General features: G+C 42.7%; 1 protein-coding gene across 4 annotated transcripts in view; it reads left to right on the top strand.

Moving 5' to 3' along the window:
- The window catches only part of CNMD (chondromodulin), a gene marked incomplete at both ends in the record, with an annotated part of 30,412 nt that extends 5,227 nt beyond the window's left edge, over positions 1–25,185 (top strand). The window contains 5 exons of one of the 4 annotated variants that reach the window (XM_084235492.1): positions 2,033–2,173; positions 11,327–11,440; positions 16,481–16,634; positions 21,039–21,205; positions 24,970–25,185. In XM_084235492.1, coding sequence (XP_084091618.1) covers positions 2,033–2,173; positions 11,327–11,440; positions 16,481–16,634; positions 21,039–21,205; positions 24,970–25,185 — 792 coding nt within the window. The remainder of the gene's footprint in view (positions 1–2,032; positions 2,174–11,326; positions 11,441–16,480; positions 16,635–21,038; positions 21,206–24,969) is intronic. The other 3 variants (XM_084235493.1, XM_084235495.1, XM_084235494.1) reach the window with 3 other exon arrangements.
- Between the last annotated feature and the right edge of the window lie 987 nt (positions 25,186–26,172).

Genomic DNA, 26,172 nt, shown 5'->3' with positions numbered 1-26,172 from the left:
AATTATTTTTAAATTCATGTATTAATTGTCTAAATTGAGAGTCCTTTGGATCATTTAACTTAATGGCAAACTTTCCAAAAATGTAATGGCAGAATTTTTCTTAAGAAAATTGTATTCAGGGCCTCCCCAGTGGCGCAGCGGTTGAGCGCTGGGTTGCGGAGCTGCCGGCGACCTCTGCGGCACCGGTTCGATCCCCGGCTGCTCCCCGGCCACCTGAGGAGGGTCCCACATGGCGCGCAGACCTCTCCTGCTGCCCGCTGCTCCCCTCAGCAGTGTGCTTCGGTCTTTCTGCCTGCTCTGCTCCCCGCTCTGGCTCTGGTGAATCCTCTCACCCTCCCGCGCTTCTGACTGTACCCAGTGCTTGTATAAACAAAACAAACAAACAAACAAATAAATAAAACATGCCTCTATAAAAAAAAAAAAAAGAAAGAAAGAAAATTGTATTCAGGGCCTCCCTGGTGGCTTAGGGGTTAAGTCTCAGCACTACCACTGCGAAGGGCCTGATTTCAAATTCCGGCCAGGGAGGTGACCCACATGGCACAACAGACCTCTTCTGTCTCCCCCACTGCTCCCCTCAGCAGTGTGTTTCAGTAGATCTGCCTGTTGTGCCCCCCACTCTGTCTCTGGTGAATCCTCTCACCCCCTACCCCCCCCCCACACCTCTGGCCTACACTGAGTTCTTCTGTGCAAAAATAAATTAGATAAAATCATATATATATATATATATATATATATAAGAAAATTGTACTCAGAAATCCAACACACAAAGCAGATCAGTTAAATTATGGGTGGACAGGATAGAAAGGAGTCCCAAGTTCCCACTTGCTCTACCGCCCTCACGTCTCGGCAAACTTTGTGAAATCTGAGTTCTAATGACATAAATGAAAACCACCTATGAGGGTCAACTTCTTCATTTTACCCTGGAAGCAACTCCCGAGGCACAGCAATAAGTGGTGTGACCACCTGTTTTTCTGATTTCTGGACCAGGGCTCTTCACGCTGCCAAGTCTCCCTTCCTTCTCCCCTGACACATCTCATAACTAAATGCCCTACAATACCATATGCCTGTCCCACAGAGTCATTAAAGTGAGTAACTCCCATTTTGAGCCAAAACAGATGTGCACATTGACCTTGCTCTCTACAACTGCTGCTCTGCAGCAAACAGATTCTACTGCTGTCTTCAGTCCTCACTACGTGTCAGGAGGCATGCCAAATCTTTACCAAAGAATTAAAACCCTTTCAAAATGAGGTACCACTGCAGGCTTGTTTGTTCAACAGCCCTGTTAACCCTCTGCTTCCTTAATTCCCACTCATCCACCAATGACTCTCCTTGCTGGCTGCATAGAATTGACCTTTAGTACAAGAAACAGCTATGCCAAAGTCCATTCCCACAGCTTCTCATTTCATTGGTCCAGGGGGAGACCCAGGCATGAGAACTAGAGAGTCTACCCAGATACTTCCTGTTGTTAGGTCTGAGTATCACTGGGCAATTTGAATTAGTATCAGAGACTATCAAAGGTTTTTTCTTTTGAGATATTGTTAAAGAAATCACTGTATTAAGAGATTTCTGTATGGGCCTCCCCGGTGGCGCAGCGGTTGAGCGCTGGGTTGCGAAGCTGCCCGCAGCCTCTGCAGCGCGGGTTCGATCCCCAGCTGCTCCATGGCCACCAGAGGAGGGTCCCACATGGCGCGCAGACCTCTCCTGCCACCCGCTGCTCCCCTCAGCAGTGTACTTCGGTCCTTCTGCCTGCTCTGCTCCCCGCTCTGGCTCTGGTGAATTCTCTCACCCTCCCACACTTCTGACTGTACCCAGTGCATGTATAAACAAAACAAACAAATAAATAAAAACATGCCTCTATAAAAAAAAAAGATTTCTGTATGGATGAAGTCTTCATATATACATGTGTTACTATTAAGGATGATTCAGTACATCTCTCACAAATTCCAAAGCCACCTCATATGCTGCAGGTCTAAAGATAAGTCCTGAATTACCCTAAAAGGAAAGCATCACTAACTCTTTTATTCACTTCCAGATTTACAATGTCCATTATACCATGAGTATCAATGGGAAATTACAAGATGGGTCAATGGAAATAGATGCTGGGAACAACTTGGAGACCTTTAAAATGGGAAGTGGAGCTGAAGAAGCAATTGAAGTTAATGATTTCCAGAATGTAAGTATATTTCATGCATTTAGAGAGTTTAACCAGACAGGCCTGGGAGACTTTTCTAATTCAAGGAGAAACAGTCTCTCTCACACTCCTCCAAATGGGAACTGTTCTTTCTGGCAGTCACAGTGCTGCCAATCCATATATATCACGCAACATATCCTTTCTGAGAAAGGACCACACTCTGTCCTTTATATTTCCAAAAGGAAAAAAAAAAAAAACACCTTGAAAAGAACAGTTCTTGGAACTATATAAAGTCTTGGCAGAAAGACTTGAAAGAGCCATTTCTTCCCAAGCAGCTTTCTATAACACAGTGAATAAAATGCTCCAGCTATCCTAGAACGTACAAGGACTGAAGCGGGGAGTGGGGGGGAGGGGGGGTTCCTTTCTCTTTTTTTTTTCCGCTTTATTGGCTTGGCACTGTAGAATTTGGGAGTACAACTTCACACGTCCATATGCGGATGTGCCTCACTCACCCTCCATCACAGCTTCAGTGCCAGACCTTGTCCCCTGTAAAGGCAGGAAGGACCACAGTGCATGTTTTCTGATCCCATGCAGACCGGGTAAAGGAGGAGTCAGAGTCCTCAGTAGTTTTGCAGGTTTTTTATTTGGGGTTCACCAGGCATATGGCAGGCAAGGGTGCTGGCTGGGGGGCTGGGAGGCTGGCAGGCCTGCCAGCCTCCCAGCCCCCCAGCAAGTCTTCACTCTATCTGGGCTCTCTAGCGTTCGTTCTGCTGCTTCTCGGCTTCGGCTTCGGCTTCGGCTTCGGCTTCGGCTTCGGCTTCGGCTTCGGCTTCGGCTTCTACTGCTTCTACTTCTACTGCTGCTGCTGCTTCTGCTGCTGCTGGCGTCCCCGTGACGCTGCCCTTGAAAAGCACAGTCTTAGCTCAGCTGAATCCCATCTACCTATGCCCACACCCTATTCCAGGTGCCCGCCATCAGGCATGCATTCAGGACAAGGATCCATCATCTATCCTGATGGCGGGAGGGCAGAAAAGCCTGACATTTTCTTTACCCTACATCCCCCCACCCCCCCACATTCCCTCATATTATTTGTAGAGTCTGAGAATTACTCTTGTTGTTTCGCCAGTTTGTTCTCTTTGGTTATTTATATTCTACAAGTGAATGAGAAGATCAGAAATTTTAATTTATAGAGGGAAATTTTAATGACCTAATAATCTGATCAACAACAGGTGGGATTTATTTACATACTTTTCTCAGTTCTTCAGATTTCCCATTTAAACCAGAAAATTAGCCAGAAGAAACTCTCCTATTATATCATGTTTTCTGACCTATTACAGATAAAACATTCAAGTCCCCTTTGAAAAGGGCAAACATGTTTGTTTTCAAAAATTCAATTTACAGGCAATCTTAAACATTAAGCTATGCATCAATGTTTCAGTGTATATCTGCAAACCAAAATGTCACTCCCAGCCTATTTTCCTGTTGGCCAACATAAATATCTTATTCTCTTTCATGTTCTAAGATGAGGAAGAAGCATCGCTGTTTGTGTTCTTCTGTTAAATCTGTAGATGGAGTAGGTGAGACTTTGTAATGAAAAAAGACTCTTGAAAATAATTCCCTTCTGATAGTTTATTGGTCTACAAACATCTCATCGACCGTCTTCCTCTGATTGATGAGAAAAACTGAGATGTTTTTCATTTGACTGAAAGAACTCCCCTTGTTGATACCAAAGTACACTTCACAGGTCCTTTTGAATACCAAATAGATGCTAACTTTAGAGCCCCAGTGATGTAAGATATCATTTGGCGATGGCAAGATCTGGCTGTGTTCAGATTGGACTTTGCCCTGAGGACAGGCTCTGCAGCCCTGTGTGTGCCCAACTTCACTTTGCTTAATCCTGCCTTTGCAAATGGTTCTGGTCGATGCACAAGGATGATTTCTCTGGACCTATTAAAGACGTTTACTGCAAGACCCAGGACAAGGTAAAAACCTTTTTTCCCCATTGTACTGTTCAATATAAAATATGAGATGTGGCTCCCACACACACATCAATTCAATTTTAAAGAAAATTGAATGCCCATGATGTGCCACAATATCAAAATTTGCAAAGGCAGCTACACAGATGAATAAGAAAAGATTCATCTCTCTCCAGATATGCATGTATCAGGAGTATAGTTTTAAAATATTTTAATCCCAAACCTGTATTTTTACTTTATAATCCTTTGGCTTTAATACTGATATTGATTGTATTTTGTTCTCACAGGCCAACAGGGCTACAAATATTTTATAAGCTGATCAATTCTCTTTGATAGCTTCCACATTTCTCTAAGTCAGAACTGGTGAGTAGAACATTTTTTTGATGGATAGAACCTGTTATGGGTTTAAACAAGCCTGAATTTTTGAAAACACATGAATCAGCCATGATGGTACCTATTCTACTACTTTCTCCTGTGTTTTCACCCATCAGTGAAATACCAGAGGTATTTATTGAGGCCTACTGCATGCAAGGGATGGCTCTAAGCATGGAGGATGGGAAGTGACTGGCACTTGTCCCCTCCCTCAAGGACCTTACCAGCCAGTCCAGGAGGCACTCAGAAGTGGCATCAGGTCAACTTGGGAAATGTAACAGATCTGTCAACAGAGCTGTGGAGTACAGCGAGGAGGCAATGGCTGCTAATTAGGGGTTAGGAGCAGGTTTTACACAGGTGATTACAGTTGAATCAGGTCTTAAAGAACAATTAGGACTTCAAGTAGCAAAGAAAGAGAGGCAAGGCTTCCAAGCCCAGGGTCGAGTACTGAATAAATGCGCAGGCCTACTCTGGAGTTCTAAGTAGCCCAGTATGGCAGAGCAGCGTGGGGTGGGAAGGAGTTGGGGGCTTAGGGGGGTCAGATTTGGAAAGGTTCTGCCTTGCAGCTATTCAAGTCTCCTCTGTTAACTCTGGATCCAGCAAGGATTTAGTAGCATTCAGTGGGAAAAGAACACTCTTTGGAGGAAGGGCACCACGCAAAGGGCTCCAGGCTCTATACTGATCAAGAAAAATTGAGTCCCGGCACTTGTTAAAGATAAAGCAGACTTTATGGGGGTGGGGGTGGGGGTGGGAGGGTAACTAGTACAGTGGGGATTTGTAGTAGAGCAGAGAGATCAGACCCAAGTCTGAATATAATAAAGAAAAGTGGGGATTTATTGCCAAGGAGCAAGGTGGGGGTGTTGGTGGATGGAAAATTAGTAGAAGATAGTGATTCTTTGCTAAACTGACTTTATGCGATTTTTTCTTTTTCTTTTTTAAAGATTTATTTTTTTATAAATAGCTGGGGTACAGGCTAGAGATGTGGGGGGATGAGAGGATTCACCAGAGACAGAGTGGGGAGCAGAACAGGCAGAGGGACCGAAGCACACTGCTGAGGGGAGCAGCGGGCGAGGCAGGAGAGGTCTGCCGCACCATGTGGCACTCTCCCTGGCTGGCTGGGAATTGAACTGGCATAAACCAGCACTGCAGAGGCTGCAGACAGCTTCACAGCGCTGCTCTCAACCCCCTGAGCCACCGGGGAGGCCCAAGATTTTTTCTAAAGGCAGGCCAGGATGATAAGATCAAGGCGGGTAGTCAGACTAAGGGTGACTTTGTTACAGGACAACCCCAAAGGGAAATGGGATGGCTAGGGTGTGAGTCCTCACCAGCTCACTTTAAAAAAAAAAAACTGAACAAGACTCAAGGGCAGGGACCTCCCCCATGGCGCAGCGGATGAGTGCTGGGCTGCAAAGCTGCCTGTAGCCTCTGCAGCGCCAGTTCCATCCCCAGCCACAGGTGAGGGTCCCACATGGCGCGCAGACCTCTCCTGCCGCCCGCTGCTCCCCTCAGCAGTGTACTTCGTCAGTCTGCCTGTTCTGCTCCCCGCTCTGGCTCTGGTGAATTCTCTCACCCTTCCGTGCTTCTGACTATACCCAGTGCTTGTATAAATAAATAAATCTTTAAAAAAAAAACTCAAGAGCAGGCACACAGAAAAATGTTAATAGAAGGCTTATTTACAAGGGAACTCAAAGAGGGGAAGGAGAGACACACACACAGAGATATTAATTGGCCAATGATGCTGCCTGAGCTGGGACCCCAGGTGCACACTGAAGATAGGTTAAAAACCAACCTCCTCCAGGCCCACATGTATTCAGGTTTTTTTTAACCAAACATGGCTGCTTAACTCCACCCTAGTTCCCAGCAATGCCCCCTTCAATAAGAGTCATGGCAGACTCACGGCATAATGGGAGTTGTAATCCTTGGTTCCTGGGATCTCTTTGGCATGGAGGTAGAGGTGGGATCCATAAAATATCAGCCGGTACATTTCATTCATGACACACTGTTCCCCCAACCACTCCACAGGATTCTTGCTTAAAGTGGGAGAAACTGACCAAGATAGAACCCAAGATCAGCTGTAGTCAAAAAGAAGACTCAGGAGATTGATTAGTATAGGTCTAGGATAGTCTTTGTCAATACTCTGAGAAACACAAAAAGTGGATTAATTCATAGTGTATGATTACTCTAGGTATAACTCTAGAAAGTTATTCCTCAAGAGCCAGCCTTCTCAGACCTAATAACCCATTCTGGTTAGAAAATAAGATAGAATAAACTGGTGAGTATATACAGGTGAGTACATAAACGAAAAAGGAGGAAACAGAATAGCATACCCTCTTAAACAGGTAGGTTATTGATTTCAAAAATTAGTACGGCCCTCAACTATCACAAAAAGGAAAAGAAAGTAATTTATAATAAAATTTGGGCTGCAGTATGTAAATGCTCAACCTGATGTACTTGAAGTCATCATAAAATCATGTTTGCTTCCAGTAGTTGAATCACTATCAGTAACCTTCAGACATAGCAGGTTTTGGCAAATCAAATACCAGTTCTTTTTCTCCGAGTGAATAAAGAGTACCAGTTTCTCACCATTTTCACAGTAATTGCATTCCTACAAAATTCATTGTACATTAAGACTATGCCAAAAATCACTTTGTGTTTATATGTAAAACTGTCTTAGGTTCTAGGATCAGATACTATAGAATTTTTCATGCAGGGCCTCAGGGCAGTCAGCTCTTGCAAGGAAAGGCCAGGAATGTCTCTGATCTTTGTGACAACAAAAAACTCTTCCAAAGATTTCTAAAGCGTTCCCTCAGGGGAAGGACTCCTTGTCCTCCCAGGAACTTCTGGTTTAAGCCACAAAAATAGATGAGATCTCCTAGAGAGAAAAAAATGTGTGGCTAAAATGAGATTAATGGTCTCAATAAAAGAGTGTCAGATCATTGGACTCTTCACTCATTACTTTTGTTAAAAAATTTCTTCATTATCACCAGCTTCTAAGGCCTTGTTTGCAAAACCAGGAGGTTTGCTTGGCTTTCTTATGCTTTCATTTTCTCTGTTTAATCTCTTAATATATCTCACTGCTTGATGTGGATTTGTAGCTAGACATGGTGGTTAGTATGTGTGAATTCACTCCCTCGGGACCCATCCCTGTGGGGTTTCAGTTCTCTCTGCAGTGTGTAGACCGTCAGAACTAACTCAATACTAGATGCACATTGAGGGTGTGAATCCTTCAACACAGAATCAACTCTCTCCTTTGGGGATATGGTAATGGTACATGGCATTTCCTCTCCTTCACCTTTTTTTTTTTTTTTTAAACTTGTGACTTTTTTTTTTTTTTAAAGATTTATTTATTTATTTATACAAGCACTGGGTATAGTCAGAAGCATGGGAGGGTGAGAGAATTCACCAGAGCCAGAGCAGGGAGCAGAGCAGGCAGAAGGACCCAAGTACACTGCTGAGGGGAGCAGCGGGCGGCAGGAGAGGTCTGCGCGCCATGTGGGACCCTCCTCCGGTGGCCTGGGAGCAGCCGGGGATTGAACCGGCGCCGCAGAGGCCGCAGGCAGCTTCGCAACCCAGCACTCAACCGCTGTGCCACCGGGGAGGCCCTCCTCTCCTTCACCTTTATTCGGATGATATGAGAGTTTGAAGTCAAGAGAACATATCCCATAACGGGGAAGAAGCTCCCTCCCTGCCTTCTGTTTTTCAAACTAGGAGTCCTAAATTTATATGCAAAATAAAAGCAACAGACCTTCAGGAGGTAACATAGGAAAGAGCAGTAGTTCACAAAGTGTGTTTCCAAGGACACCAACAGCAGAAGCACCTAAAAGCCTGTCAAAGACACAAAGTTTATGCCCCACTATAGATAGACTAAATCAGAAACTCTGGAGGTGGGCCCAACATTGTTTTATTTAGCAAGTCTGATAATTCTGATGCAAGGACAAATTTGTGAACCACTGGCACAGAAGAAACTTGGGTCGAAAGGCTATGTGTTAGTCCACTCGAGCTGCTATGACAAATTACCAGGCTGGGTGACTTACAAACAACATAAAGTTATTTCTCACAGCTCTCAAAGCCAGGAAGTCCAAGATAAAGGTGCTGGTAGTCAGTGGCGAGTCAGGGTGTGCTTCCTGGCTCATACACAGCCACCTTTGGACTGTACCCTCACATGGCAGAAGGGATGAGAGAACTCTCTGAAGCCTCTTTTATAAGGGCACTTACCTATGAACTCATCACCTCCCAAAGGCCCCACCTCCAAATACCATCTTTAAATGATTAGGTTTCCACAAAAAAAATGTTTGGGGGAGGGTGGACACAGTCTGTAGCAGGCCATTTCAGTCATTAAAAACTCTTACTCTGGGGCCTCCCTGGTGGCGCAAGGGGTTAAGCACAGCACTGTGAAGCTGTCCGCAGACTCTGCAGCACAAGTTCCATCACCGACCTGCCAAGGAGCTACCCACATGGCACAGCAGACCTCTCCTGTCTCACCCGCTGCTTCCCTTAGCAGTGTATTTCAGTCAGTCTGCCTGTTGTGTTCCCCACTCTGTCTCTGGTGAATCCTCTCACCCCCCGCACCTCTGGCTTGTACCCCAGTTCTTGTATGCATAAATAAATAAATCTTTAAAAAAAAATACACACACACACACAAAACTGTTACCCTGAACAAAATCCTTTCCCCTACACTGTAGTCCTCAGGCTGGTGTATGTGAGAAACACCAAGGAAAACTTTAAGCTTATCAGTATGAACACCACCCAGGCCAATTAAATAGGAATCTCCTGAAAGACACCCAGGCATCTCTGGTTTTAGAAATTCCCCAGGTGATTCTGCTATAGTGAGTCATGACCTCTGCAGTCAGCCTGGAGTTCCTTGACTGTAAAGCAGGGTATTCTGCAGCCACCCCAGGCTCAGTAGTTTCATCGTCAATTCAGGCAGCTTAAAAGAGAAAGCCCTTGGCATCATCCCCACAGGTTAGCAGAAACAAGCCAGCAAGGAGACAGCAACTTGGGCCCTCCTGCGAACCTCTCTGTGTTCTTTCCTCTCGTAGCTGTTCTCGGCAAGCTCGCCACTGCTCTCCATCCTCTGTGACGCCGCCCTTACAGCGCAGCCTCCCAGCTCAGGTGTGCCCACTTACGCTTGCGCATATCATACTCCAGGTGCCCGCCATCAGGCATGGGTACCCCGAGCCCATGGTCCCAAGCGTCTCCTGCATCCAAGGCCGCAGGTGATAGCCGCAGAGGCTAACAGTACAAAACCTGAGCAATCTTCGTTTATCCTACACAGAGGCAAGGCCACCACGTGTCTTTGGTTGAGAGGGGATGGTGGGAGCAAAAAGTGAAGCAAGTCACCTATATGTACAAGGCCAAATCAGGCCACAAGAAAAATAATGAGGAGTTTCAGCTCTCTCACCCACCAGCTTCGTGGGGCTCCTGGCTCTGAGTGACTTATGACTGGCCTACATAACATTCCATGAATGTCCACAAGTGTGACTTGCTTTTTACTGCATTCTTCACTTAAGGGCACTGAATCCTGAGCCAGGCCCCTGGGTTTCTAAATGCTTTTCTTCTCTGCTTCTGTGGCATTGACACAGGAACAAGTTCCATATCCTCCCAACATTTGCCTGAACCCAACATAAGTTTGACAAGGTTTGGAGTTGTGTTGGTGTCTACAGTATTATGGCATGAAATTTGCAGTCCTTTAATACAGTTTTTGGCCACTCGCTCATTTTGAAATTAATCAGCAGGGTGAAAGTAACCATTCTGGGGACAGTGCACAGTGTCCCTGGTGCACTGCATGTGCAGAAGCAGTGCCGAGTTCTCAGCCAAGACCCGCACCTGCGGCACGCCTTCCCCTGGAGACTGGTCCCTTGGCAGATGAGGAGACATTGTTTATATCTCAAGGGGACAAAACAAAACAAGTCCCTGGGTACAGTGTAGGAGCAGAGTTTAGCTCCTGGTGTTGTAGAAAGGCTTGCTGTTATTCTGGGCTCAATAAATTAGGAAAAATCAGAATTCATGGAATTCACTCATTGAATTGACATCTTCTGAGAACTTTTGTAGGATCATTAAAAAGATGGAAAAACAAATCCAGACACTGATCTGAAGTTTATAATTGAGTAGGGAGATGACATTCACAAAGAGTTACCATCTGGGCAGTGTGAACTCTACTAAGCAAGGGCTGAGATGGGAGGGCTTACCAGAAATCAGAGCAAAAAATATATGCTTGAGGGCCTCCTGTTGGTGCAAGGGGTTAATATGCAACCAATGAAGCTGTCTGCAGCCACTGCAGCGCGGTCCCAGCCGGCCAGGGAGCTACCCACATGGCGAGGCAGACCTCTCCTGATTTGCCCACTCCTCCCCTCAGCAGTGTATTTCAGTCAATCTGCCTGTTCTGTTCCCCACTCTGTCTCTGGTGAATCCTCTCACCCCCCACACCTCTGGCCTGTACCCCAGTCCTTGTATGCATAAATAAATCTTTTTATAAAAATGTACACTTGACCTGGCATAGTCAAAGAAACCTGGTAGAAATGCTGCATTTTATCTGAGCTTGTGGGTGCAAATGGAGCAATTTACATACTTCTCTTAAAGGCCACCCTGATCACGCTGCCTGCAGTGTGATCCCTCACTCCCATCTCACACTGTTTTATTTTTCCTATAGTGCTTTTCACCACCTGGCTTTGTCTCTATTTTTGTTTATTGGTAAGTGAGGCTAAAAGGTAAGCTCCATGAGGGCAGAGAATCCATCTTTCTCTGTTCATCCTATACCCAGTATAGGATGCAGTGCCTGGCTCACAGTAAACAGTCCTTGAATTAGTGAATGGCTGGATAGATGGATGGATAAACTTTTGTCTTCTAGGGCATCACAGGAATCCGTTTTGCTGGAGGGGAGAAGTGCTACATCAAAGCCCAGGTGAAGGCTCGCATTCCTGAGGTGGGCCCTGTGACCAAACAGAGCATCTCCTCTGAACTGGTAGGTTCCATGTGCTCCAGATAGCAAGAGGGCTTGTTTAAAGACAGCCATTTCCATACTTAGTTCCTTGATAAGTTCACGACCAGAACCTACGTTCTGTTTCTTCTCTGCAGATGAATTTAAAGTCTTGTGGTCCTACTGATGGTTCCAAGAAATTATACTTACATGACATAGTATATTTAAAGGCTTAAGGAAACCATATTTAAAGTGTGTCAAAGGTCTTGGTGTTCAGATAGCCCTTGTTTGCCCGATGTTAGCAAGCCAAATGATCAGTGATGAAGGTGGCATAAAGGACTCCACATGATAGAAGCTTTATCAAAAGGGCATCAGGAGACTCTTGCCTCATTTCCACTCAGTATGGGAATTCCTCAGTAGGTGATCACCCAGCTTCCTCTGGAAAGCAATGTACAGCGTTTCCTCCCTGTGTCAGGCAACTTCACTGGAGGTGGTTCTAATTGTTTTTCCTGACTGTGAGCTGAGACAGCTCTCCCTACAGTGTCTTCCCATTAGTTCCAGTTCAGCCCTAGGAACTTAGACAATATCTATCAAATTCCTTTTTTTAATGTGTCAAACTTGTGAGGATTTTAAAACATAATTCTATTTATTATTAATAACTTGCCTTTGAGTTCATTTTAAAAAATGAACTTTTTTAGAATTTCACATAGAGATCTAATGACACATTTAAAAATAATGCCCTACATGTATTTGATACTTTAGGGCTTACAAAGTGGTTACATTCACTCTGGACTTCCATTTAAATAGTAGCAGAATATGGAGGAAAGGAGTAGCCTTTGGAGTCAGAAAAACATGGGTTCAAATCCCAGCTCTGACCCTTCCTATGTGTTGATGTGGCTTCAACTCTTTGAGCCACAGTTTGTCATCTACCAACAAGAATACTGTCCCTGTAGCCACTAGAACCTCCTAGATGATGAATAGATGATCGTTGCTACAATTATTAATTTTATTATGGTCCCCTTTGAGCCTCTCAGTATTCCTAAGAGGGAGCTGAAGCAACTACCAGTTCCCTCAAGGCAAAAGAGGAAAAATAACAGTAAATAAAGGTGCCTGGAAACTGCCCGAGTGTTTGCCCTCCCAGGAGCAGCAGCAGGCGTTGTCTCAAAACAAAGCTAAACGAGCTAAAAACAAACCTGGGAGCTTTTTTAAAAAAATCATGTTATTAAGGTAAAGTTGTTTTACAACACTGTATATGTTTAGGGATATCAGGTCACACCTGTACAAGTGCCTGTTACCACACCAGGCCCACCACCAGAGCTGAGTTATCCCCCACCCCCGTCCCACAGTCCATTCAGGCCCCTGCCCTCCTTTGCACCCACCCCACCCCTACCCTTTCCTGAAGCCTCTGTTTTGCAGTCAGATTTCAAGGGTTTGTTTTGGTTTGATTTTGTATTTTCCTTTGTTTGGCTTCTTTATATTCCACACATGAGTGAAATCATTGTGTACATGTCTTTGTCCTGACTTACTTTGTTTAGCATCATTCCCTCCCGTTCCATCCATGTTGTTGCCAATAGCAAGACTTCATATTTTTATAGCTGTGTAGTATTCCATTATGTACATCTACCACAATTCTTTCTTCACTCCTTTGTCCTTGGGCACTTAGGTTGTTTCCACAGCTTGACTACAGTAACTACTGCTGGCAGTGAACGTAGGAAAGCAGAGATCCCTTCAAAGTAGTGGTTTTGTATTCTTCAGGTAGATACTAAGGAGAGGGATTTCTGGATCATGTGGCAGATCTAATTTTTAATGTGTTGAGAATCTCCATACTATTTTTCATAGAGGCTGGACGAATCCACATCCCCACCAACAGTATGTAAGTGTAACTTTTTCTCTACATACTTGCCAACATTTGCTATTTCTGGTCTTTTTGATACTGGCCATTCCCAGAGGTGTGAGGTAGTATCTTATTATGATTTTGATTTGCATTTCCCTGATGGTAAGTGATAAGGAAAATTTTTTTCATGTACCCGTTGAGTATCTGTATGCCTTCTTTGGAGAAGTATCTATTTAACACCCCTGCCTACTTCTCTGATGGGGTTATTTTTTTGTTTGCATTGTATTAGTTCTTTGGAGATTTTCGATATTAGATGTATGTCAGATGTGTGATGTGCAATTTTTTGCTCCCACTTATTAGTGTATCTTTTTCTGCCCCTTTCTTGCTGCGCTGTCATTCCTGCCAGGACCCTTTCTCAGGCTTACTGCTCCTTCCAGTGGTCTCTGTTTCACCTCCTTGTGCCAGTCATCAAGCCCCCAGTTCTCTTCCAAGTGCAGTTTCTCCTGTCTGTTTCGTCCATGGAGAACAAGACATGCCAGGCTTCTACTAGTCCATCATCTTAGATCACCTACCAAACCGGGGAATTTTTAAAACTGGCTGTCATGTCCTGTGTCTTCTCCTTCCGACTCCCAGTTTCCCTAACCATCCTGGGACATGTTTTCCAGAACCTTATTGCTCTAGTTATCCTCCTTGGGTCATGTTACAGTGTTGCTCCCAAACTGTGCTGTTCAGAACCCAAGGCAGAATTGTTCGTGTGAACCTCCTAGCACAGTGTGTAAACAAACCAAGGCCTCCTGTATTCTGACTCTTGAACTTTTCTTACTGCATTGCCTTTTTTTTTTTTAAGTCATGTCACTCAATTTCTGTTAAGGAACCTATAGTTTCTTAGAAATCCCTGACATTCCTCCATAAGGAGACATTTCTTCTCTCCTGTTATCAAGGACCACCTCTCCAGCCAGAGCTAACCCCTATCAAATCAGAAGTTGGCGGTCCATTTCCTGGGCTTTTCTCAAATACAAATTTTTCTTCCTGATTTCTTTGTAGTAAATTTGGGAAAGACATGAAAGAGAAAAAAAAATCACCCACAATTGTATAGTCCACAGCTAGCTAATGTTAGTGTTCTGGTGAATTTGTTTCATGTTCTGGTGATATTCTTTTCATAACCAAAATTATGCTGTTGTACATTCTTATTATTTTCACTTCGTTTTAATTCTTTGAAAATGTAGATTATAATGGATGTGTTGTATGTCATATGATTATAATTTTAAGTCTTTTGTTCTTGAATACTTCAAATATCCTCAATTTTTCATTGTCAAATAATAATTCAAAATCATTTTTATATTCACTGTGGTGAGTAGTTTTGTATTTAAATATTTGTCTGCATCTAATTCTTTTTTTAGCCCATAGAAATAGATTATTTTTCTTGTGTTTTAGTTGTTTGTACTGTGCATGATGAATGAAACCACATTCAGACAAAATGTTTGTGTGAAATAAGAATGTGTTTGGCTGTCAGTGGCAGGAGATCACACTAAGAGTGACTTAAACAAATAGGGATGTTTTCCACCACAGCACAGAACATGGAGGTAGGTAAATGCAGGCATTGACTCAATGGCCGGCATCGCAGAGTTTTTGGCCTTTCCTAGTGGTTCCAAACATCAACCATGCATACCAGGAAGAAAGTCAGGAAGAGGAGGAGTGGTGCCAACCAAGACTTCTCTTGAGCTAGGGAAAGCAAAAGGCTTCCATCCCCCCGCACACTTCAGCCTGGATCTCATTGGCTAGAGCAGGTCACACAGGCACCCCTCACTGCTGGAGAGGCCAAGAAAACCAGTGTCTTTCCTAGCAACAGACATATTATCTCCTCAAACAAAAGCAGGGTTGTGTGCAAGGAAAAGGAGGGAGGAAGGAGAATTGGGTTGGTCATTCAGCATATATGCCACAGTTTATTAACATTCCTCACTTGTGGGTTGCATGTATATGCATTATCCGACTCGCCCCACTCTGCCCCCACTTTAGATTATGATGGGGTAGATTTATGCACCCCTTCTTGCTCTCATAAATTTTTCATTAGTTTTATATAACTTTAGAAAGCTACTATACCCAAAGAGCATTCATTTCCTGCATGCATCCATTTAATTTAAGGTAAATAACTGGATTACCTGAATGTTAGCTTCCTCCAATAACTTTAAGTTGTTTTAATGCAGCCACGTGCCTGGGGGAGAAAGCATAAATGAAGTGCTGCTTTTAGCTAAAAATAAGAAGAAAACATTTTAATATCTCCAACCTATTGCAAAAACATAAGCACATGAAAGGAACAAACTGGCAAAATAAATTTGTCTCCTGGGTTATCAAACCATTCTCAGCATCTTGCCATAGAAGTAAATCCAGGGTTTAGCTTTGAAATCTCTGTGGTGTGCTTGATGTGAGGAACATCTGAAATATGTTTTGTTATAGCTGGGAAATGTAGAAATGGTTTATGTTAAATAATACTTTGAACTCAAGACATTAAAGAACCAATCACTTTTTTTTTCTATTGTTGTTCGGGAGCTGCAGAACAAAACCCCAAAGGATTTTCACTTCAAATGAAAGGTTCCTCTATCCTTTATAAGATTCCAGGGTCCGTTCAATTGCTTTTCCTCAAAATCATCTTTGATCAAAAACATCAGATTAACCCAAATCTCAAAGTTGGTATCAAGTAATTTTCACTTCTACTCAGGATACTCAGATTCACACATTCCAGCTACCCAAAGGCAGGGTGACATGAGGAGGGATGTTGAATATTGTGAATACAACTCCAAAGAAAACATAGTAGAACCTTCCAGCGTATGTGCATGCCCACATGTGCACAGGCACACACACATACACACACACTCATTAAATTGTCATACGATAGGGGCCTCCATGGTAGCTTGAGGATTAAGTCTCAGCGCTATAACTGCTGTGGCCTGAGTTCAATCCCCAGCCAGGGAGCTAACCCACATGGCACAGCAGACCTCTCCTGTTTTGCCCACTACTCCCCTCAGCAGTGTATTTCAGTAGACATGCTCGTTCTGCTCCCCACTCTGTCTCTGGTGAATCCTCTCACCCTACCCCCTGCACCTCTGGCCTGTACCCCAGTTCTTCGTGCAGTGAGTCTTTTATAAAAAAAAGTTGTTATGAGACAAAATAACATCTTACTATGTGAATCTTAATATGCAGCCAATTTCGACTGTCCTCTTCGCTCAGTGTATTTCATTTTTACTTTCTCACAGGAAGGCAAGATCATGCCAGTTAAATATGAAGAAAATTCTCTCATCTGGGTGGCTGTAGACCAGCCGGTGAAGGACAACAGCTTCCTGAGCTCTAAAGTCTTGGAACTCTGTGGCGACCTCCCTATTTTTTGGCTTAAACCAACATATCCAAAAGGTAACATTTTAAATTACCTTAATCTGCTTGGAATTCTCCCTGTTCTCATGTGAGGTTCCTGGAACCCTCCACAGGCCTGGCCAGGTAACAGGGAGGATAAATCAGGATGCACGTCACAGTGCCACAGCGTGGCAGTAATTGGCAGGGGAGCTCAAAGGGAAGGGAAATGACAGCCGTGAATGTTATGGGTTAGGACGGAGCCACCGGGTTAACAGGAATCAGATTAGAACAGCTGCATCAACTGCAGTTTTTATTTATGACACTCCCTCTTCTCTCCCCTCTGCCCCTTCATTTCAGTTGTTTGCACTTTTCAATTTTACATTTTTTATTCCTAAGGCATAGAGTCGAGGGACCAAAAAGCTGTCATACCACCAAATCTTTATTGTGTTCATCCTTAGACTTATGGGTACAGTTGAGATTCCTCAAGTTCAAGACTTGAGCATCAGCTTCCAAGTCTGGTGAAAATAAAGTGCCCCTGGGATTCAGAGCTAGGTTGGAACATATCTTTGAGCTATTTCCGGTGGGGACGGGCAGCTGTATGCTGTGGGCCTGGCTCTTTCCCCTGAGGTTCTCCATCTCCAGAGGTACACGCTCTTATTTCACCCACACTTATGTCATCCCACTGGCTCCCAAAGGTCTACTTTGTAACGCTGTCGCAAATGTGGACAAAAGGCCTTTCTTCTAGCACAGCTGAGATAGGACATGTTTTCTGAAAGATGTTATTGAACACTGAGAGAAAACAGCATGGAAATAAAGAAAATACTGGCACTAAACCACCATGCTTAGGAGGAGGAATGGGCAGTTACTGTTTAATGGGTGCAGAGTTTCAGTTTTGTAGATGAAAAAAGTTCCAGAGGTAGATGGAGGTGGTTATTGCGCAGGATTGTGAATTACTTAATGTCACTGAAGAGCACGCTTAAAAAGGTTAAAGTGCTATAAATTTTGTTTCTATTTTACCACAGTTTAAAAAAAAAAAAAAAAGAGGATCTGACCCCAGGTTTACAAAGTCAGGCTTCTAGGTCTGCTAAGGCTAACTTACTCCTACAGCTCACAAGTCATCTTGTTGTTCCAAAGTTTGGATAAAATGATTACTTTCTAGCCCAGACACAGCACATCGGATGCAATTTGTAAGCCACTGGCAGTAGCTTTCTGGAAGAGTGGGTTGAGGGCGACCCCAAGACTACATGCAGGCTTGGTGAGAAAGGATGCTGAGAGCAGTGTGTGCCACACTCAGGGGCCTGGGGAGGGGCTGTCATGTGGAATGTCACTTTTGCCAGCCCTGCCTCTTGCCCCAATGGGTGGTTGCAGCTCACAATTCCGTGATACTTGCCTCATTCTGACTTTGAGTCCTCCACCTGTCTCCATCTGGAATGGGTCTTCCTACATTCCATTTCCCAGGAACTCCTCCAATACCTTGTCACCTTCCACAGCCAAGGACAAGTCTCTGACTCTGCCACCATGTAGAGCTCTCCCTAGTCCTTTCTGTTGGAGGACGCATCTCTTATCCATGGAGTTCATTCATTCATTGAGCAAACAGTTCATGAAAGCCTATAATGTACCATTTACTCATTTTAGACACTTGGGGTGCACTGGTGATGAGAATAGCTGAGGAGCCAGGCAGGCCCTCGAAGGGAGACAGTAAATCAACATTGAATTAAAACAGAAGACTGAAAACAAAACCTAGAAATCATGACTACAGAACTGAGGCTACCAGAGGGGGGTTTGGGGGTGTGGAAAATGAGGGAAAGGGGCTCAGAGGACTCTGATGGAGCATTACGGGTGCCTTGGTGGCGGGTGTGTGTGGTAGCATACATATGAAGAGGCGTGAACCTGTACTCCTAAATCATATACAGTGTGGAAAGTCAACATTACCTCAATAAAAAAATTTAATATTTAAAAATTCCTAAAATAAGTTGTATGGTATGATGGAGATGCTATGGAAAAATAATGGAGCCGGGCAAGAGAGCTGGAGTAGGGATGGAAAGACAGCGCTACTGGTGATTCTAGAAGGGCTGACAGAATGAGAACCTTCACACTTTGGAAAAGAGCTTGTTCTCAACATCCAAGATTCAGCTTGATCCTCACAGATCAACTACAAGGCCCCAACTTCAGTGTTCGATCATCGCAGCAGCCACACAAGAATACCGTTACATAAGCATGAGAAAAGTGGGAACCACCTAAATGCCCCCAGATTTGAAAAAGATTAAATAAGTGTTGGTGTAGCCATAGGAGAGAATATGACACACATTAAAAATGAGGGCTTTTTATCACGATTGAAAACGTGTTAAGTGTGATAAGCCAGACACAAAAGGGCAGCCATTGTAGTATTGCACTTATGAGGTATCTAGAACAGAAGTAGAATGGTGGTTGAGACTGTAGAGACAGAAAGTAGAATGGTGGTTGCCAGGACCGGAGGAGGGGGTTAGGGAGCTGTCGAGGACAGTTTCTCTTTGGAGGATGAGAAAGTACTGCAAGGTGGGGAGATGGTGACACAGCGCTGAGAATGTCTTTCATGCTACTGAATCGTACACTTCAAAATAGTTTAAATGGCAAGTTTTATCTTGTGTGTTTTAGCACATTTACAGAATATCTATGTAAAAAAAAATTGCACAAGTAAAAAAATAGGGAATTCCCCCCATTCTTTAATAGTCACATTTTACAATAAAATCAAGATAATAAAACCCTCTCTGAGGATACCTGACTCCCTACCACCAAATCCTGACAAAAATCCCTGATTCAAGGGTCCAGCAGCCCTTGCCCTTGGATCTTTTGGCTACAGGTCATCACCATCACAGAGCTAAATCACAGAGACACTGAGAATGGCACCTGGCCAAGGTCAGAACAAAGGTCAGAGCTCCTAGCTGCTGAGCTCAGGCTGGGTGCCAAGCACTGAGCCAGAGCTTTAATTTTGTCATTTATTACTTACTAACACCATCAGCTGTCTGGGTAACTTCTAATATAGCCATTAGACAGATGAAGAAACTAAGGCTCACAGAGATCAACTCGCTTGAGCTCATTCTATTAGTTAAAAGAGGTGGCGTTGAGGTCTGAATCCACATCTCCCTGATGCCTCTCCAACCATGCCTCTGAAACCAAGAAGCCATCTGTGGAAGCTCTCCCTGGCTGTTAATCATGTCTAAGTTCTCCTAAGTAACACAGCATGACATGATCATCATGTGATATGTTGAGTGCCTATTATGTGCCACACACTGCCACAAATCCTTAGATACAAAGTCTCATTAACTACAGATTTTTATCACTATCCTGTGAATTCATTACTATTGTCATCCTTATTTTACAGTAGAAATGTGCTCAGAGAGACGCCCAGCCACACTGTGATGCTCTCTCTTTTACTCTGCAGCCCCAAGTCAGGCTGCAGGCCTGTGAGGCAGTGTGGTTTACCAGAGCACTAGGCTGGAATTCCTCCAGAGAGGTTCACATTCAGCTCCTCTCTGCCACCTGTTCTACACTCTTGGTCAAGTCACTTGGTCTTTCTAAGCCCTCATGTATAAATACCTGTTTTAGTAACATACATCTGAAGATGCGAGCCCTACATCATATACAGTGTTGTAAACCAATGTTCCCTCAGTTAAAAAAAAAAGTTACAAAAAAAATAAAAATTCTGCTTTTTCTACCCCATAGGAGCTTTTAAAGAATCAGTCAAAATAACAAATTTTCCTAACTCTAAGTCTTTCTATCAATCCATTAGGGATGCACTGGGCTGCAAGCAACAGACTACCTAATCAACAGTAGTTTCAACAAGTACAGTTGATTTTTTCATGTAGCTGGGACTCTGGAGACTGATTTCCGGTATTATCGTCTATTCAGTGACAACATCAAGTCTCTTCCTAGCTTACCTTTTTGCAACCTGTAGCGTGCTGGCTTATTCTCATGCCTGTCACTTCTGATCACAAGTTGCCTCTTAGAACCCAGAAGCACATCTCCATTCAAGAGAGGAAGACAGGACAGTAGAGGCCAAATCTGTCCCCTTTTACCAAAAAGCAAAAGCTTTCCCAGAAGCTACGCTAGCACATTCTGTTTACATCTCACAAGCCAGCAAAGTCTCATCTGGCCACTTCTAGTTGCAAAGGAGGCTAGGGAATTGAGTGATAATTCATTTTTTCAGGCCTTATAGCAGAGGCTGGCAAAGAAAAAGGAGATTGAGAACAGATTTTTATCAGCTGCCTTGCAATGTGTACTTTAGTGACTATTATAAAACCAAATGCTACTATTTGTATGTTTATCTACTAACTCAAGACTGAAGCATGCTTTATTATTATAAAAATCATCAGTAAAAATATAGGTAGCAGCTAGTCAGGTGTTTTGATATCCTTTCCTAATGGTTTTCAGACAAACTTCTTGAATTATTAAAATAAAGGAATTAACTTATAATTTTTGGGGCAGATATCCAGAGGCAAAGAAGAGAATTGGTAAGAAAAATTGTTACAAGTACCACAAGAAGACCAAGCAGTGGACCACGGGGCAATCCAGGCCCTGGAAGACAGAACAATGAAACCAGACCCGATGTTCAAGAGGATTCAGAGCCTTTCAACCCAGACAACCCCTACCACGTACGTGCTGGTGTTTCCATGACATGCTCAGACTACTGCAGCCATGTGACAGTGCAGTGGTGCTGTATCTACTGGTGGTTTCAAATGAGCACTTAGTATTCCACTGAAACTTTTACTTATTTTAAAATTACATCTTAACTGATTTGTTTCAAGGTTTATAAATGAAGGTAAGAATATTTAAGCAGTGCTTCTGTCGTATAAAAACTGATTGGCTTTAATCCTTATTCAAAGGCTTTTTTTTTTTTTTTTTTTGGTCACAGGTAACTCCATTAAAGCAAATTTGTGTTAGAAATTTGATTATTTTTAAAATGTTTCCAAGAGAGCCTTGGAGGCAATTCAGAGTGAAAGTATTCTTTTCCCTCCCTTTATGTCCACTTTACTCATCCATTGAGCAGGTTATTTGTTGAGAACCTGCCCTCTGCACACTGCCTGTCAGGAGAAATCTTTGTGTTTGGGTCTTGTAGTCAGAAGGGAGACAGACTCATACAGGAAAAACAATTTAGACTGAGAATTGGTGTTTGCAAGATGACACCAACAGGCTAAAAACATCCTAAATCTTTGAAGAAATATTACCATTACTATACTTTGCAGAGTGAAAATAGAATACTATTTGTAATGTTTTATTTTATTTTTAAGATTTATTTATACAAGAACCGGGGTACAGGCCAGATGCACAGGAGGGTAAGAGGATTCACCAGAGACAGAGTGGGGAACAGAACAGGCAGACTGACTGAAATACACTGCTGAGGGGAGCAGCGGGCGAGACAGGAGAGGTCTGCTTCGGATGTGGGATTCTCGCTGGCTGGCCAGGATCGAACCTGCACTGCAGAGGCTGCGGAGAGCCTCACAGCACAGCGCTCAACTGACTGCACCACCAGGGAGGCCCTGTAAACATGTTTTAATTGAAAAAGACAGGCATATTTGTATTTTTAAACGGTATGAATGGTTCTACAACCATGAGTTTCTCTTCCACCTCACACCCCTCCCAGTGCAGTCTAACAATACCTCTTTTCTCAGTTTCTCTGCATAAGACACACACACACTCAACTTGACACGAACATGTAAAAACTTCTATACCGCACTTTCTTCCCAGTTACCAGGCAGCATTTTTGAGGTTGATCTATATTTTCTACACAGACTTACCTCATTCATTTTAATGGCCACCTCGAATTCCATTGTGTGGATTTACAGAAATTTAGCTAGTTCTGCTTTGATGGACACATAAATCACTTCCCTTTCTTTTGTTGTTACAAATATATTTAATAGTCTCCAAATCCTTGTACATGCCTCGTAGGGTTATGGGAAGGTGTCAAGTGAGGTAATAACTTCAGCAACCACCATTAAGTAATGCAGGTGAAGCTCTTAGTAGTGTTTGACATAGTTAATGCTTAATGTATTCATGTAATCAGGGTTGAGTCTTATTAAACCTCTTGTACACAAGTGGAAGTATGTCTTTAGCACAAATACTGATGCATGGGGCTCTTGGTAGAAGGAAATTTTACATTTTAATGGAGAATACCAAATTGTTTCCCAAGAAATCACACCACGTACACATCTTCAAATAGTGATTACTTACTATCAAACTTTAAAATACCTTTACTAATTTTTGGCTGTGAAATTCTATCTCATGGTTTTATTGTGCCTGTCTTTACTGTTTATGGCCGAACATTTTTTTCACAGACAGGTAAGTCATTCGTGTATTTTTTTTTTATACAACCTACTTTCATGTGTTGCAAATATATTTCTAGTTTATCATTTTAGACTAATATATTTTGATTTAGAGGGGAAAATATTTAATTGCCCAAGGCTTATCAGGAGATGCAGGACACCACAGTACTTTATTCCCTAAAGCTTAAGGAATAAAAAAAATTAAATCTAAATAGGCAAACAAAATTTAGTATCTTTTTTTCCCCCAAGTAACTGGACTATTTGAATCAGGTTCAAGGGACAAGGGCATCACATCAGCCTCTTCTCAAAAGGGCAGGATGTGACTTTACCCTGTTTCCAGACTTTAGTGGTTCACGTTTCTTGAATAACTCAAATTTATATCCATTTATTCCTTTATTACCTGTTGAGTTTTAAGCATAAACACCTCCCATGATCTCAGTCCTTTACAAATTCCTTTAAGGAAATACTTTAGGTAAGCCACCTGAGTTTTCTTCCCAATTTTTGATCCTAATAAACCTTCACTTCACCCTGAGATGAAGAAATGCCTCAACCAACAAACAGGTTTACCGCAGAGGAGTTAGCTAAAATAGGTGGTTTTCTTTTTACTATTTCAGATAAGGGATAAAATGAAGCTTGAATTAAAAAAAAAATTGTAAGACCTTAATAACAAAATTTGAGCAGACTACATCAGATAGTGTTAAGACATTTGTTAGGTTTGATAATGGCAGTGTGGTTGTACAGGAAAATATCCCTCACTCTGGAGGTGCAGTCAAAAATATATTTAAAGGGCCTTCCTGGTGGCGCAAGGGTTAAGACGCAACCTATGAAGCTATCCACAGCCACGGCAGCACGAGTTCGATTCCCAGCCAGCCAGGGAGCAACCCACATGGCGCAGCAGACCTCTCCTGACTCACCCGCTGCTCCCCTCAGCAGTGTACTTCAGTCAATCTGCCTGTTCTGTTCCCCGCTCTGTCTCTGGTGAATCCTAACCCCCCACACACACCTCTGGCCTGTACCCCAGCTCTTGTATGCATAAATAAATAAATCTTTAAAAAAAATGTATTTAAGGATGAACAGTCACAATGCCTTCCAAATTGACTTCAGAATTAACAACAAAAAATCAAGTACATTTGTCAATTGTCAAATCTAAATGATACTCGATAAACATTTCCACATTCCAATGTAAATTTTCATAATAAAAAGCATGTCCCCACCTCCCAGTTGAGAACTGTTTGCATACAAAAAGGCATAGGATTGCTTATGTTTCCTTAAAAGCATAACCTGTGTTTGGTGCTGCAACTTCCAAGTTCAGTTACCTTCGGGAAAGATTCTTAAATTGAATAAGGAATTTACTTTGACAAGGGCTTCTGGGAGATGTAATGCAATACCATGTTAAAGAGGTTACCCCTAGAAATCCATAAAAAGGAAAACCCAGTGCATAAATTTGGCAGGGGTAAAGTTCCTCCAGTTCTGGGCTCTTTCCCACAGTGAAAATGCAGACTTTTACCCTATCAATATTACTTTGTTTTTATTTAGCTGTAGTTATGGTAACATTTAAGGTCTTAAATTCTTACACATTATGCTATATCTTTCCCAAGGGGTAAGAGACCCTCACATTGAAAAGAAGGCGGGAAAAGCTAAATTAGTGTTTAGACAGTGCAACTGGAATAGCATGTTGGCCTAGATCAGTGAGTTTCAAAATGTGCTCCCAAGAGCCCTGGAAGCCATTACTACAAGAAGGCACCAGTCTTCAAGTGACTTAAAATTAGTAGTGGCAGAAATGCTACTTTTGAATCATGCTTCCTTTTTGTTTGCCTATTTAGAACAAATTTGAGTCACTATTGAGTGGTAATGATAGTTCACTAAAGGCAGGGAGAAATTTAGCATGACATTTAGAAAGCCCACCTTTCTGCCAGTACCAGATTAGGTAGGTGTAAGTTACTTAATGTTGAAAGGAATTCTGCAGTATAAACACCTTACAGAAAATTAGACTGATTTTTTTATAGCAGTGTAATATTGAAGATCTTATTGAAAACGTGTGCATGCTATAAACTCATTATGAAGAAAACACAAAATAAATCTCCTTTGTTTCACAGCAGCAGGAAGGTGAAGGCATGACATTCGACCCTAGACTGGATCACGAAGGAATCTGCTGTATTGAATGTAGGCGAAGCTACACCCACTGCCAGAAGATCTGTGAACCCCTCGGGGGTTATTATCCATGGCCTTATAACTACCAAGGTTGCCGTTCAGCCTGCAGAGTTGTCATGCCATGTAGCTGGTGGGTGGCCCGCATCTTGGGCATGGTGTGAAGACACTTTATATAGCAGGTGCTGTAAAAGTAAGAACTCAAGAGACAACCAAAGTGTGAGGTATTTTGATGCTGAAGGGATCACAAAGCATTTTATACTCAATCTGGGTGATATTACTCAAGATACTTTTAACAGATATTTCTCAGTTGCCTTATAGAACTTTACCCAGAATGTGCAGATATACTGAATGAGTAGTTTAAATCTAACAATGTCATAATATTCCTATTACTTGCTATTCTTACTTGCTTCGCTTTGCCAGTAAAGCCTGCTTGTAATACTTCCTTCCCAGGCTGTTTTGAAATAAACATGAAAAATTATTGACAACTTGTCAGAGATCTCAATTGTACACTTGAATTCCTTTTAATCAAGTCACTTAAATAATTAAGTTGCTCTCAGTTATCTGTACAGAATCCTTCAATTGTTCTTAACCTTTACCCTCCTTCCCAGTCTTTAAATGTGCCCCCAGAGGTCCCAGATAAAAACAAGGAAAACAGACATAGAATAGAATCCACCCAGGTAAACACTGTAAACTTCCAGGAGGTAGTTCCTGGGAAGTTCTGCATCTAGAGTATGTGATTAATAGGTGGCTGTTCTATGTTGAGTCACTTCCAGGAGAAGAGCATTAGGATAAAGATGGAAAATGGTTAATGATAAATCAAACGTGAGGAGACTTTCATTGACATTCTGAAAAGCAGGTCTTCACACCCTCTTCAATCTGTTCTTAGGAAGTGGTCACTAGGCATGAAAGAGGGTAACGATTTCTACCTTTGTAGTACAAATCAGGCTCATGTTGTAGTCCAATTACCAATAAGTTACTCTCCCAGGAATAGGGCTGACAAGGCTGCTTGCCAGATACAGCTGAGGAAAAATGGCTTATTTATCTGTAATGACAGAGTCTCCTGGGCACAAGATCTTTAAAAACTGAAATACTAGATCAGGAAGATGGACAGGTATTTCACGTATTTGACATTTTAGCTTTGAACCCCA

This window comes from Talpa europaea, assembly GCF_964194135.1.
Source record: "Talpa europaea genome assembly, chromosome: 6".
Lineage (NCBI taxonomy): Eukaryota > Metazoa > Chordata > Mammalia > Eulipotyphla > Talpidae > Talpa > Talpa europaea.
This window is presented reverse-complemented; position numbering and strand designations above follow the sequence as displayed.